Raw genomic sequence first — 16,328 nt, 5'->3', positions numbered from 1 at the left:
TCATTTGATGAGAAATGATTGAGTTCATATTGAGATGTCTGACTTTTGATAGCAGACTTTGAGATCTTGGCAAATCTAAGCACAATTTGAGATGTTGTTAAGATCAATTCTGTAACCCAAGAAGAAAAGAATGTGATATTAATTGGAGTCTTTCTTGGGAGAAACAGAAATACAGACCCAAATTAGTCACTAGTCATCATCCAGTAACAGTATAGAGCTGTAAAATGAATGGAAATCAACTCATTTTGAGAAATGATTGAGTTCATATTGAGATCTCTGACATCTCTCTTGATTACAGACTTTGAGATCTTGGCAAATCTGAGCACAATTTGAGACATTGTTGAGATCACTTCTGAAACTCTATTTGTGAGATTAGACTATTTTCTGAAAAACATCTGAGTCTTCATTTGCTCTTCACTTAATCTCATTGATTATAAGTCTAGAGCTGTAAAATGAATGTAAAGCAACTCATATCATTTGATGAGAAATTAGCTATTATTGAGACTTTGGTATCTGAGCACACTTTGAGACATTGTTGAGAATGCTTCTGAAACTCTAGATTAAACGTGTTAGATTATTGGAGTCTTTCTTGGGAGAAACATCTGAGAAAGTCTATTTTTGCCCTCCATTTAATCTCATTCAGTAACATTCCTTTGGAGAAATAAATACAGAGCCAAATAGATCAGTAGTTTTCACAGTATCACAGTATTGATTGAGTTCATATTGAGATCTCTGACTTTTGATTACAGACTTTGAGTTCTTGGCAAATCTGAGCACAGTTTGAGACATTGTTGAGATCACTTCTGAAATCTAATTTGTGAGATTACTGGAGTCTTTTTGGGAGAAACATCTGAGTCTTTATTTGCTCTTCATTTAATCTCATTAATTAAAAGTCTAGAGCTGTAAAATGAATGTAAAGCAACACATATCATTTCTTTATTATCGTTATTATTGAGATCTCTGATTTAGATCACAGTCTTTGGTATCTGAGCACACTGTGAGACATCTCTGAGATTCTTCTGAAACTCTAGATTGAATGTGTGAGATTATTTGAGTCTTTCTTGGGAGAAACATCTGAGAAAGTCTCATTTTGCTCTCCAGTTAATCTCATTTATTAAAATGTCTTTGGAGAAGTAAATACAGAGCCAAATGAGTCAGTAGTTTTTATCCAGTTGAAACACTGATCTGAAAAATGAATCTGAAGCAGCTCAAAGCGTTTGATGAGAAATAATTGAGTTCATATTGAGATCACTGACTTTTGATTGTAGACTTTGGTGTTTTGAAAAATCTGAGCACACTTTGAGACATTGTTGAGATCACTTCTCAAACTCTTGAGGAAATGTGAGATTATTGGAGTCTTTCTTGGGACTTTCTTGGGAGTTCATATTGAGATCTCATTTGATTGCACACTTTAAGACATTGTTGAGATCACTTCTGAAGCTCAATATGAGATTACAGGAGTATCTTTTTTTTTCAGGAGAAACATCTGAGAAAGTCTCCATTGCTGTTTAGGTACTTAAAGTCTCTAAATATTGTCATTGGCAAAAATTGCTCTTACTTTAATGACAGAAACACTTCTGTTCTTCTGAGAACACTGTGGTTTTTTTTATCATGATAACATCTGGAAAACCGTAGCAGTACCGTGCTACTGTAGTTAAAAAACATGGTAATACTGTGTTACTTTGATAAATATTATGGTACTTATATAGCATGGTATTTACATGGTACTTCACAGAATGCTTTATGGCAGTGTACCAGAAACCACACCATTACCGTGGTACTTGTGTAAGAGTCTTAATGGATTTATTCAGCTACAAGACAGAGATGAATTCAGAGAGCGTTTCAGCCGTTAACGTGAGCGTCATTTTCCTCTGTGACAATATTCAGAGAGGAAGTTGATCAATGTGCGCTTTGTGTGGAGCGGAGCTAAAGCAAACACAGCGCTACAGATACTGTATTTATTCAGCGGTTTCTGCGGCTCGATCGCAGCCGACACATTTCCTATGAGCCGCACGCACACTGCCTCTATTCTCTGCTGCTTTTTTGGTTTAATAACCTAATTTTCTGTTAATTAATGGTCTCTGTGACCCACAAACCTATTCGGGAACATCCCGTTGTGGGATTGTCGTCTTGTTCCAGTTATGTGGGATTATCGGGGATTCAGACGGCGAGATTTGAGACGTGCGATCGGCTCAGTCGGTCTCTGCTCTTTTTGAGGGGTGAAGCAGCTCTTCTTACATCGTCGGCCAGCGTCAGGTTGCATGCGGGTCGGACGGGGAGGGAAAGGGCTGGAAACTCCATCAGTAAAGCTGCTGACTTCTGGAAGATACCGCTGTGCAAATCATGTTATGCAATTTCATTATTCATGCTGTTTTAGTTTCTTTCCCAGCGGTAGACGGAGGATTCTGAGCTATGCAATGAGCTTAGTTTGTAAACAAATGTTTCTGAGGCTTTTATTAGGGGCGTTCACTTCACACAAGAGGCACTGTGTTCAATAACAACTAGACTGATTAGAAATGATCATGCTTGAGATGTTTTTTAAAAGTTGATGTGCGTCTTTTTGCAATGCAACAGGCCACAATCATTCAGAAAAAGTCAGACAATAATAACAACCCTCCATCATTCTGCTGATTTGCAGAAAATGCGTAATATTATCTAGTTTGATGATGCTTATATTATCTCATAATGCGTGATAATATCTCATTTCATTTGATTTGATATATGTATGCGTGTGTATAATGCACCCATCAAAATAAAAGCAGTCAAAAGCATCAAATGAGATAATATTACACATTTTCTGCAAATCAACAGAATGATGGAATGCATTGCAAAACGATGCACATCAACTAAAAAATATCTCATGCATGCTCATATATATATCCACCTTAATACACTCATCAAAATAACAAAAGCAGTCAAATTATGAAAGTTGCAAAAATGACATTGTAGATTTAAGGAGTAGAAATCAGGATTCAGTTTAAAAAATGCAGTCAGAATCATTCATACATGTAAAAATGTGCTCATAATTAAACAAATAGTTGTGGTCTGGCTCAGATTCAGACACAGTCATGTGTTTGTGGTGTTTTTCTGCTGATTAAGGGTGAATGCAAGAATTCTTCACCTTACAAATGATTGTCAAAAGCAAAATGCTATGAAATGCGTCATATTTTGTGAGAAAGTGTGACGTAAAAGAACAAAATAAACGCTATTTTTGGGGAATCGGCAGCATGAAATTAGTAAGAAGCAGTTATTGGAGTTCATACAGCAAATATGATGCAAGACATTTCTTTTATATCGGATCTTTAAACCAAGTTTCTTAAAGTGCAGTAAAAAAATAACCATGCATAAGATAGGAACCTAAAAATACTACTTATGTCTTAAGATAATATGTGACCCTGGACCACAAAACCAGTCATGTAAGTACATTTTTTTAAAATTGAGATTTATACATCATATGAAATGTGAATAATTAAGCTTTTTATTGATGTATGGTTTGTCAGAATATGACAAATATGACTATTTGAAAAGTTGAAATTTGAGGGTGCAAAAAAATCAAAATATTGAGAAAATCGCCTTTAAAATTGTTCAAATTAAGTTCTTAGCAATGCATATTACTAATCAAAAATTAGTTTTTGATATATTTATGGTAGGAAATTTACACAAAATCTTCATGGAACATGGTCTTTACTTAATATCCTAATGATTTTTGGCATAAAAGAAAAATAATTTTGACCCAATGAATGTATTTTAGACTACTGCTACTAATATACCCATGCTACTTAAGACCAGGGCCACATATTTAAATAACTCTTATAAGAAGAGAGAGTGCATTGAATAGTTTTAAAGCATGAACCGAAACTGTGTTACAAATAGTGCGAAGACACAACATAATTGTTCTCATTCAGCTGTTGTTGTTAGTGAACTGTTAAATAAAGTAAATCAACTCATGATGTATTATTTTCCTCATTAGCAATGCTAAGCGGTAGATTTGTGCAGCTGTCATTGCATTTGTCAGATAAGTGTGTTTGTGCTGCACGTCTGATTCCACACGGCTGCTGTTTTATTTTCAGTACATCCTGAAGTAAACAGTGTTTCAGTGCCTGTAGTAGCTGTTCCTGTAATAGCAACACAGCAGAGAAACTCCATCTCCCACTTTTCTTTTCCTGAACAGCGTCCAAAATACACCCTGGAGAATCGCAGCGTCTCCACAGCGTATCAGAGCATCATATTCCCGACCGCACACAATGAGGGAATTACATACACAATGCAGTCAATGAGGAGAGCGTTCACGAGGGGCTGAATGATGCCGATGAATGAACGAATGAGCCAATGAAGGAATTGTATGGGTTAGTGATTAGATAAATAGAGTGCTGCAGTGTTTCCCACAGGATTTTGTAAAACTAAGGTGGGTGGAATTCTGTCCCTCTAAGATGGGTGTGGAAGAATATTTTGTGCATTTTAAAGTTAAATGCCTCAACCTTGTGCACTTTGAAAGCAAAATTAAGAGCTTCAACCACTTTTCACTGACCAAATTGAACAGAGTAAAAAAAAAGTCTTTGTATTGACTTTCTGTTTTTACTCTGTATGAATATTTTCAGTTCATTATGAAACTGAAGAGTCTGTGTAATTAATGGAAAACACTGATGAAACACTGATGTACTTTTGCAAAACTTTGTTCTCTCTCAATACTTCTGAGAAACTTTACGTTCGCTCACAGTACTTTTGCAAAACTTTACGTTCACTTACAATACTTTTTAAAAACTTTACATTCGCTTACAATAAAATTGCAAAACTTGACGTTCACTCAATATTTTTGCAAAACTTTGTTCACTCACAATACTTTTTAAAAACTGCGTTCACTTACAATACTTTTGCGACACTTTATGTAAACTCAGTAATTTTGCAGAACTTTACGTTCACAGTACTTTTGCACAACTTTACATTTGTTCACAATACTTTTGCAAAACTTTACGTTCACTTACAATACTTTTGCAAAACTTTACATTCGTTCACAATACTTTTGCAAAACTTTACATTTGTTCACAATACTTTTGAAAAACTTTACGTTTGCTTAAAATACTTTTGAAAAACTATGTTCACTCAATACTTTTGCAGATCTTTACATTCACACAATACTTTTTAAAAACTTTGCGCTTGCTCACAATACTTTTGTGACACTTTATGTAAACTCACAGTATTTTTGCAAAACTTTGTTCGCTTACAATGCTTTTGAAAAACTTTACATTCACTCACAATACTTTTGCAAAACTTTGTTTGCTCACAGTACTTCTGAAAAACTTTCATTTGCTCACAATACTTTTACATTTACATTTACATTTGCATTTGGACAACGTTACATTTACTCACAGTACAAAACTTTAAGTTTGCTCAATACTACCAAGGCATAATTCTGTCCCTCTAAGATGGGTGTGGAAGAACATTTTGTACATTTTAAAGTTATATGCCTCAACCTTATGCACTTTGAGAGCAAAATTAAGAGCTTCAACCACTTTTCACTGACCAAATTGAACAGAGTAAAAAAAGTCTTTGCATTGACTTTCTATTTTTACTCTGTAAGGATATTTTCAGTGCATTATGAAACCAAAGAGTCTATGTAATTAATGGGAAACACTGATGTTTACGTGTTTCTGTGGAGATGAGTGTTCAGGAAGCTGTAAAACTGTCAGTGAGTGAAAGTCGATGACAGGATGAACATCTGCCAAACCTGCAACACGAGTGTCCTTCCTCTTGCTCTGAACAGTATGTTCACTCGGAGGCAGGTGTGTGAGCACCACACTGTATCTGATGTGTGTATGTGTGTGTGTTTGTTCTCAGAGGATTTGAAGTGTGCTGGAATCACATGCCCGCCTCTGCCCGTCACCGACTGCCCATCTGATTCAGTTCTGACCCGCAGTTACACGCCGCCTGCTGGATGCTGCCCGACGCTCCCTGCTCAGTGCGCATGTGATCGCTGTCCGCCTCCTCCGGCCTGCAAAGACGGGCGTGGGGCAGTGCTGCTGAAGGAGGGCGCCGGAGCACCGGGAAACTGCTGCCACACCTACACGTGCCAGAGAGGTAAAAACAACCTGAGAGATGTTTGTATTAAGGGCCTGGAGAAAAAACACTGCATATATTAACACTAAAGTGTGTTTATAATCAACTTAAGTCCATGTTCATTTTAAATTAATCAGTGTTTAAAGCATTCTTAATGCTAACAGCTGCAGCCATAAACAGTGATGAGCAACAGGATTATTTAGTCCGTCTGTGTGTTCTGGCTGTGATTTACAAACATGGTAGTGAAGAAATGGTGAGATGGGAGAAAACATGATTTTTCAATGCACACTTTTGCATTCTCCTTTATGTTAGTTTGCAAAACTTCACATTTTTTTTGCATACCCCTTTACTTTTTTTTGTTCACAGTGCGTTTAATTTCACACACAGTAATTTTGCAAAAATATGTTCGTTCACAATACTATTGTAAAACTTTACATTCGCTCACAGTACTTTTGAAAAACTTTACGCTCACTCAATTCTTTTGCAAAACTTTACATTTGCTGTAAAAACTTTTGCAAAACTTTACATTCACTCACAGTACTTTTGCAAAAATTTGTTCACTCAATACTTTGCAAAACTTTACGCTCACTCACAGTACTTTTAAAAAACTTTACGCTTGCTCACAATACTAGCAAAACTTTACATTCGTTCACAATCCTTTTGAAAAACTTTACGTTCACTAACAATATTTTGCAAAACTTTACTTTCATTTACAGTACTTTTGAAAAACTTTACACTCGCTCACAATCCTTTTGAAAAACTTTACATTCATTCACAATCCTTTTGAAAAACTTTACGTTCACTAACAATATTTTGCAAAACTTTTCTTTCGCTCGCAGTACTTTTGCAAACCTGTGTTCACTCACAGTACTTTAGCAAAAAATTGTTCGCTCACAATACTTCTGCAATACTTTGTTCGCTCACAGTACTTTTGAAAAACTTTACGCTTGCTCACAATACTTTTGCAAAACTTTACATTCATTCACAATCCTTTTGAAAAACTTTACGTTCACTAACAATATTTTGCAAAACTTCACTTTCATTTACAGTACTTTTGGAAAAACTTTACATTCACTCACAATATTTTGCAAAACTTTTCTTTTGCTCACTTCTGCAAACCTGTGTTCACTCACAATACTTTTGCAATACTTTGTTCGCTCACAGTACTTTTGAAAAACTTTACACTCGCTTATAATACTTTTGCAAAACCTTTAGTTTGCTAAAAGTGAACTGTGAACCTTTAGTTCTCAGTATTTTTGCGTTCCCCTTTACATTAGTTCACAAAACTTTACATTTCCTCACAATACTGTTGCATTCCCCTTTATGTTAGTTCACAAAACTTTGCGTTTGCTCAAAATACTTTTGCAAAACCTTTCTTTTGCTCACAGTATTTTTGTGTTCACCTTTACATTAGTTCACAGAACTTTACATTCACTCACAGTACACTTATTTGCAAAACTTCGTTCACTCACAATACTTGGAAAAAAGTTCTCGTTTCCCAGAGAAACATTGCACTTGTTCACAAGACTTTTGCATTAACTTTTTTTCCTAAAACTTTTGTGTTCTTGAGTAACTTTGTGTTAACTTGCAAAACCTTTCCATTCTCCTGAGTAATTTTGTGTTTCCCCAAGTAACTTGCATTCTCTTCCAAAACTTTGCATTCCTGAGTTACTTTGTGCTCCCCTCAATAAACTTGGAGTTCTTTCCTAAATTGTTTGCATTCCAAAAACTTTTACATTCTCAATAGAAATGCTGTGTTTGCTAATAAAACTTTCACATTCCCTCAAAAACTCACAACACTTTTGCATTTCCAAGAGAAGCTTTGCATTCACTCGTAAAACTTTTGTGATGTAAATAAAATTAGGTGAGAGGAAAACTGTATTTTATTGCTTTTGCTTGCCAGCGCAGAATTTCTTGGGGGAACTCGATACTTGTGTGACTAATGGCAAACTTTCTCTGGAAAACGGCAAAGAATTAAAATATAATTTGTCATCTCATCTCATATTTATTCCATCATCAGTTCCCCTTAGGGGCTTCGCGGTGATCGTTTAGTGTCAGTGAGGACAGACGTGTTATTTGGAGCTGGTCTGCAGCATCACAGCTGGTCAGGATGCGCTGCTAGTTACATGAAACACTGTGAGAGCTGGACAGACAGGAAGTGATGAGGTGTGAAAAAGGGGCGGGGTCAGTAAGACAGGGCCTCTGGGTTTACTCTGTGTCGCCGTCAAATATTCCCTGTTTTACCAACAATCCAAATTCCCGTGTCGGCCTCTTGGCCCGGTGGTGAATGTGTGCTGCCTTCTGGAACTAATGGACTTAAGGAGAAGCGCAGCGGCGGAGGAAAAACTGCTTACGCATCAGTCTGAAGAACAGAAGCACAGGATGATGGGAAGGTTCAATAGGTCACTGATAGGAATTTGTGTGTCTTGAGTCAGTGTGTGAGAATAAGAGAGAGTGTGTTACAAAAAAACAGTTTGTGTGTTATTTTTTTATATGTAATATATGTGACTTTCAAGCGAGAAGAAGTCATGGAAATATATTTGTAAATAAATAAATTTATACAAATATATTTTAGAAATATAGTTTGTTATGAATAATGTAAATATGTTTTACTTTAATTTTATAAATCCTTCCATTTTCAAATTGCTTTAAAAATACTATAAAGGAACATGCTAATATAATGGTGAATTACCAGAAAACTAATGACAATAACATGCCTAGAAAGCTTGCTAATATCATGTTGTGATGGAGTGTGTGTCTTTGTGTCTGGGTCGGGTGGCGTTCCTGAGCGGCAGGGTTTTATGGGTCTCTAATGAGCCGTACGGGAGCTATTGTTCGTATTGTTGATGCGTCGAGGGTTTCCGGCTCTGCCGCTTGGACATCTCCCGCCCGTCGTCCGTCTCTCTGGTTTTCTTTGACCTCACGTGTGCAAGTGTGCGCGAGTGAACACCGATTACTCTGCTTCACACGCCACGTCTGAGAATCTCAGCTCACCGGAGCTGCGGGATTGATGGGATCCGAGGCGCCGCGGTAGTGCTGAGCTCAGCGATATCCAGCGTGGTCGTGTGTGATTGTTGGTTTTATGTAGTTTCAGTTTAATGAAGGTTAAACCCACTTTACTATACAATGAACAGCAGCTGATTCAGTGGAATCTGAAAAAACGTTTAAATTATTTTGTGTAGTTTCTCCCAGGTGCGTTCATAACGGGAAGGAGTTTGTGGAGGGCGAGGTGTACCGTATGGACCCGTGCTGGTTGTGCCAGTGTCGAGGTGGAGTTTCGTTCTGCTCTAAAGTGGAGTGTGCCGAGCTGGACTGCGACAACTTCTATGTTCCTGAAGGAGAATGCTGTCCCGTCTGCATAGGTAATGAACATCATCTGCATTCACTGAATGCATGCATTTTTTAACCACTTCATGCATTCTTTAGGAATCAAAGCTGTAAACTTAACATTGCATAGTTGCACCTGAAATCATCTTGCATTTAAAGATGAACAAAGTGAACAAAACAGGCGGTGAGTAAAAACCAGCAGAGACCAATGAACACACAAACCTGACATTCTTCAAAACAGTTACTGACGGTTTTCTGTCCACACGTCTCCTCGCGCTGGAGCTTCAACTGTGAACAGAAGCTCTTGATTGTCTTTCATCACAGAGACTTCAGTCACAGGTTCACAGCAGCAGATCTGTGTGTTTACAGCCGTGACCTTCTGCTCCTAAGGGGCAAAGGTCAAACTCATACAGTTTCTGTGGGAAAGCTGTGGTCAGCAGTTCATATACCAGTAAATTTCTATTCATTTTTGTCATGCTCAGTGAAATTCGAGTATTATTTATGTACTATTATAATATTTGTTCATCATTTGAATGAGCTTTTAGATTTAGATTTTCAGTTATATTTTAATCTTTTTAATTTTTTTCTTATTTTAATCTTTTTAATTATTTTAATCGTTTTTTTTTTTTGTAGTTTATATAAGTTATGCACGTTTTTAAATATTTATTTTCATTTATTTGTTTAATCTATTTCTACAATTATATTTATATCTATTTCAGTTTTAGTTTGAGTACATTTAGTACTTGAACATAGTTTTATTAATATTTAAATTTTACTTTACCCAATTAGATTTTTTATTATTTAGTTTTTTGTTTAGCAATAACAACACTGATAATTCAAACATTTACATTTATATCAGTTTTCACTATTATATTTATATCTAGTTTATGTCTACATGTATCTATGGAAAATAAAAGAAACTAAATAAAAAATAAAAAAGGTAATTGCGACTTTTTATCTCACAATTGACTTTTTTTCTTGCAATTTCGAGTTTACATCTTGCAATTCTGACTTTTTTTTCAGAACTGTGAGATATAAATGCACAATTGTGAGTTATAAAGTGCGTTTGCGGGATATAAACTTAAAATTGTGAGAAATAAAGTCAGAATTGTGACATATTGTGGAAACGGTCTTCCGTAGGTATCTCAGTACGTCAGTGCCAGTAAAGACATTTATAATGTTGCAGAAGATTTCTATTTCAGATAGTGTAAATGCTATTATTTTGAAATTTCTATTCATCTGTGAATCCGGAAAAATAAAATGTATGACCGTTTCCACAAAAATATTGGGAAGCACAACTGTTTCAACGTTGCTAATAATCAGAAATGATTAGAAATTATTAGCTAGAATGTTTTCTGAAGCATCGTGTGATACTGAAGACGAGTAACGATGCTGAAAATCCAGCTTTGATCACAGAAATCAATTACAGTTTAACAGATATTTACACAGAAAACAGCTATTTTAGTAAAAATATATCACAATATTACTGTTTTTATCGTACTTTTGATCAAATAAATGCAGCCTTGGTGAGCAGAAGAAACTCCTTTCAGAAACACTAAAAAATTTTACCAATTTAAATCTTTTGAATGGTAGTGTGTCTATTTCAGTTTTCGTTTGAATCTAAAAATCGAATATTTTCAATTAATGAAAATGCCTTTTAATAGTTTTATTTTAATGGTTGTTAATTGCAGCACTGATAATGCTAACACATTTCTCATTTGGATGTGCTGTTGTGTCTAGATGTGGAGCTGCTGTCGGTGGAGAGCACGAAGGCGAGCTGCTGGGTGAATCACAAACTGCGGGCGCACGAGGAGCAGTGGAAGGAGGACGACTGTACCTTCTGCCAGTGTGTGGACGGAGAGCCGCACTGCACCGCCATGGCCTGCAAACAAAGCTGCCAGAACCCCGTCAAGATCCCAGGAGAGTGCTGCCCCTTCTGTGAGGGTACGAACATACACACACTGCTTACATATGCGTATTCATCAGGCTTTGGAACATCAACACTTGTGAAACTCACTGATCCACACATCACTTGTGAATAAAGACGTGTCGACACTTCACTGTTTTTGATGATCAAGATATTCCAACTATTCAAAACAAAGTCATAAAGGTCACGACCCTTCAGTTGGGGGTTCTGACCCCTGTGTCAAACAGGAAATGACCTCAGGGTGAGAGAGATATACATATTATCAGTAAGTGAGGACATTTAACTTTATTAATTAGCATCTCGATATTTTTTTTCACAAAGTGTATGCTAATATGACAAAAAAAGTAATAAATAATATATAAATTATGCATTAAATGCATAATGCATTTATATATAATATTTAATGGAAGCACAGGTTGAGTTTCTGCTGCAGGCTGCAATCTGTCTCTGTTTAGCGGTAGCTGCAGATATTGCCAGAGGTTTATTGTATCTCGAGCTCTTGAAACACACACACGCAGCCCATTAAAGCTCAGACCGACGCTCCACTTACGTGTGCTCAACAGCGTCGAGCAGCAGGCGTCTGCGGACTACAGAAGCTTTGCCTTTTACTGCTCCAAGCAGCCAAATGGAAGCCACCTGCTGTCCTTAATTATACAGTATTATTTTCTGGAGGAATAATTAGTCACACCTCTTTAGCTCCGTACGTGCCAACATGGTTGCAATTGATGCTTGCACATGTGGCATCCCAGCGTGTGGCTCACCTTCGTTGAGGTTCGGCGGCCGCGTTTGATTTCGAGGTGACAGGAGAAATGAAACAAGCATTTTTTTGTAGTTTTCCTCACGCTGCTTTGCTTCATAAGGCGACTTTAAAACAAAACCCGTTCGTCATGGCTGTCAGATGTGGAGCATTGTGGTAATTGCGGCTGTGTTTATGTGTAATCAATGCAAAGCGGACGCTTCTGTTTGCAGTTAAACTGCATTGTACAGTTGCGTTTGGAGCGAACGACCCCAGGAGCGGCTCGCATGATCAGAGCCAAACGACAGATGACTCTGCACGTCGACACGCAGTTCAGTTGAGCACATGAGGATGCATTTACTAGAAACATCTGAGTTTGCATCACAGCTATAAATCCAACTGAGAAAGTGAAATAGTGAAATCAGTCTCTTTAAATCCCTAATTTATGTTTCTGTTTGTGAATCAAATCAGTGCATGCTGTTCTGAAGAATAATGTCTTTAGACATAAAATATAGGAGCTGATGGAGAATGTGAACTAGTGGTGGGTGGTATGACTAAAATGTTTAAATGTCAAAAACAAAATGCATGTTCTGGAAAGGTTCTTTTAGAGTTCTGAACAAACATTCATCCAGTAACTTTAATAGAACATCGATTCAGAGTTATCTAGTCTTTAACAATGTTCTCAAACATTGAAAACATTTTAGATGAACGTTCGTCTGATGTTTTTTAAATGTTAGTTGTTTTGTAACGTTCAGAGAACATTCAAAAGTATCTTTCCCATAAATGCTAAATGTTTCCTGTTGTTCATCTTTCTGATAACGATGTATATTGCAGGAAAAAAACAGGAACTGACTAACTTTCTTTTCTAGAGCCGTCATATGAGACGGTGAGCCCGCTGCTCTGCCCACCGTTGGAAAACTGCTCTCTCTCTGGGCACGACTGCCCGTTCGGCTTCCAGCAAGACCCCAGCGGCTGTCTGCTGTGCCAGTGTGTCAGCAGTGAGTGCAAACATACACAAACACGCTCAACACAAACCCATGAGAACTGTGTTGCGTGCAAGCCGCTCCAAAATACTCCCAGTTCTGTGTTTGAGAATGTGCCAACGGTCCGCAACACAAGCAAACCCTGACTCTGGACATGAGGAGCGTGTCCACGAAATAATGATCTCAGACACAAATCCACCTCACAAAACTGCGCAGTCCTCCTCATGACTGAATGGAATCTGAAAGTTTTTCCCATGCGAATTAAAGTCAGCATCAGGGGTCAGTCTGACGTTTTGGCATCATGGAGCTCATGGGATTGTGAACTGCTCTAAATCATTATGTGTAGTTCTTACAAAACATGCATCGGTTTGGGGTTGCTTCACCACTAGCAGCATTGAAAGGTTTTAATTTAGCAAGTTATATGGTTGAAACTAAAGTACACACCTTTAAAAACATCAACTTTAGCTGACTTTCTGTGTTTCACTCATGACAAGGTTAACCCAGGGTTAAAAATTACATCAGCACAGGGTTAAAAAAGTGTTAAGCCAGGGCTGAATGTAGTGCAAACCTATTTTAACACAACTGGGTTAAAATTTTCTTGATCCACGGTTAAAAGTGACCTAAGCACAGGGTTAAAATGGTGTTTACCCAGGGTTAAATGTGGTGCTATAACCTCCATCTAAATACAAGAGTGAGATGTTGTTTAACCCAGGATTAAAAGTGACTTCAGCACCAGGTTAAAATAGTGTTAAACCATGGTTAAATGTTGTGCTAACCTCTGTCTAAATACAAGAGTGAGATGTTGTTTAACCAAGGGTTAAAAGTGACGTCATCATGGGGTTAAAATATTGACCCAGGGTTAAAAGTGACCTAAGCACAGGGTTAAAACAGTGTTAAGCCAGGGTTAAATGCGGTGCTAACTTCCGTCTAAATACAAGAGTGAGATGTAGTTTAACCCAGGGTTGAACATGATGTCATAATGAGGTTCAAATAATCTTGACCCAGAGTTAAAAGTGACCTAAGCACAGGGTTAAAATAGTGTTAAGCCAGGTATAAAAGTAGTGTTAACCTCTGTCTAAACACAAAAGTGAGATGATGTTTAACCTAGGGTTAAAAGTAATATCATAATGGGGTTAAATATGATGTTGTAATGAGGTTAATATAATCTTGACCCAGGGTTAAAAGTGACCTATGGACAGGGTTAAAATAGTTTTAAACCAGGGTTAAATGTAGTGCTAACCTCCATCTAAAAACAGGAGTGAGATGTTGTTTAACCTAGGGTTAAATGTAATGTCATAATGGGGTTAAAATAATGTTGACCCAGGGTTAAAAGTGATCTCAGCACAGGGTTAAAATATTGTTAATCCAGAGTTAAATGTAGTGCTTACCTCAGTCTAAATACTCATGTGAGATGTTATTTGACTCAGGGGTAAAAATGATGTCATCATGGGGTTAAAATAATGTTGAACCGGGTTTAAAGTTATGTTGGCCCAGGGTTAAACGAAGTGCCAACCTCTGTCTTAATAGAAGTGCAAAATACAAATAAGGTTGACTTGACTGTTCACTGATCATCTTTTGTTTGTAAACGATTGTGTTTTTCAGATGAAACCTGTCCTGATGTGTCTACGTACTGCTCTCTGGAGTGTCCCATGGGCTATGAGAAAGACAACTATGGTTGTGAAGTGTGTGAATGTAGTGCATCTACACCAAAGTGCCGCCCCATGACCTGCAGCAAGACATGCCCTTATGGACACATGTAAGTTTATTTCTCTGTTCATGAATAGTAACATTATCATAGATCCAAATATCTAAATATAAGTGTAAAACATTGTTTAACATGGGGTTAAAAGTGACTTCATCACATGGTTACAATAATGTTAACTTTTGCTTAAATAGAATTGGTAGGCATTGTTTAATCCAGGGTTAAAAGTGATATCAACCCAATGTTAACCCAGGGATAAAGTGACGTCAGCATAGGGTAAAACTAGTTTTGACCCAGGGTTACAACTGACCTCATCAAAGGGTTAAAATGTTAACCCAAGGTTAAATTTGACTGTATCTCAGGGTCAAAATAATATTAACCCAGGGGTAAAATTGGCCTTATTACAGGGTTAAAATAATGTTAAACCAGGGTTAAAATTGACCTCATCATAGGGTTAAAATAATGTTAACCCAAGGTTAAACGTGACCTCATCAGAGAGTTAAAGTAGCGTTAACCCAGGGTTAAACATGGAGTCAACACAGGGTTAAAATATTGTTATTCCAGGGTTAAAAATGAAATCAGCACAGCCCGACCCCCTGTAATCCATGACCCTGGTCAAACATCTGGGAGCTTTGCTCTTCTCATAAGACTGTAGGAGCCAGTGCTTTCATTTCAAAACCATCCCTTCAACGATCAAATGCACATCCACACAAAAGCGTCTGTATGTGAGCGTGAGGTGCAATTCCGCTGGTATCTCATCCACAAGCTCCCAGTGGAGGATGGAGCAGATAGATTTTCACTGGAAACCTGGTGTCTGAGCTCCCTCAGGGGGGATGAAGGGTTTCCTGAATCATTTCAGAAGATGTTTGAGTCCTCTGAGCCCCGTCTCTCCATCTTGGTCTAAAGGAAATCCCTGTTTATAGTGGCTCATGTTGAGATCATCTTCTGCTCAGAGCGTGTTTGTTTCTAGCGTTTAGATAAACAGATGCTACAAAGATCTGGAAACAAATTCAAAGATTAGGATCACTTAAATGAAGATGACCCTCTTCTGTTTCTAAAATATCTGCAGCTGGTTGAAACAAACCCTTTCAGTTCAGAGATCATGTGTTCATAATTAAAGGTTTTCTTAGCTCTTGTACGCTTAATTTGTCCAAATTAGGCATGACGTAATTATAATAGTGATGATTTAAGATAACCACATTTTGCTTATTGTGCACTTTAAATCCAATTACATATTAACATCACAATTAGGGAATTTTAAAGTGAACTTATAAGCTATGAAATGCGCATTTGTGCGTCTTGTTTAGGTGCAGTAGTATGTAATGTATAATACACCAAATTAACAAAGCACTAATTAACTAATCATTCATTTTATTAATTCCTATTATTTGGGTTACATAATTTGCAATGATTTGAATAGGAAAATATATTTAAATATTATTTAAAATACAAATTGTGATATTATGAATATTATTGTTAATGTCACTTTTCCCGCTGCAATATTTAATTTGTTTAAAGGAAATCCTAGATTTTATGTTTCCATTCAGTGCAGTGTTATTTTTGTATCATTGAGATGATTTTTATAAATATTTAATAAAT

At 37.0% G+C, this 16,328-nt stretch overlaps 1 protein-coding gene across 3 annotated transcripts in view; it reads left to right on the top strand.

The window, feature by feature from the left end:
- LOC127179958 (cysteine-rich motor neuron 1 protein) overlaps positions 1-16,328 on the top strand; it is a 66,296-nt gene that overhangs the window by 31,183 nt on the left and 18,785 nt on the right. For 2 of the 3 annotated variants that reach the window (XM_051133805.1, XM_051133806.1), the window contains exons 4-8: positions 5,836-6,075; positions 9,237-9,416; positions 11,122-11,325; positions 12,914-13,042; positions 14,630-14,783. In XM_051133805.1, coding sequence (XP_050989762.1) covers positions 5,836-6,075; positions 9,237-9,416; positions 11,122-11,325; positions 12,914-13,042; positions 14,630-14,783 — 907 coding nt within the window. The remainder of the gene's footprint in view (positions 1-5,835; positions 6,076-9,236; positions 9,417-11,121; positions 11,326-12,913; positions 13,043-14,629; positions 14,784-16,328) is intronic. The other variant, XM_051133807.1, reaches the window with a different exon arrangement.

This window comes from Labeo rohita, chromosome 17, assembly GCF_022985175.1.
Source record: "Labeo rohita strain BAU-BD-2019 chromosome 17, IGBB_LRoh.1.0, whole genome shotgun sequence".
NCBI classification, from domain to species: Eukaryota; Metazoa; Chordata; class Actinopteri; order Cypriniformes; family Cyprinidae; genus Labeo; species Labeo rohita.
This window is presented reverse-complemented; position numbering and strand designations above follow the sequence as displayed.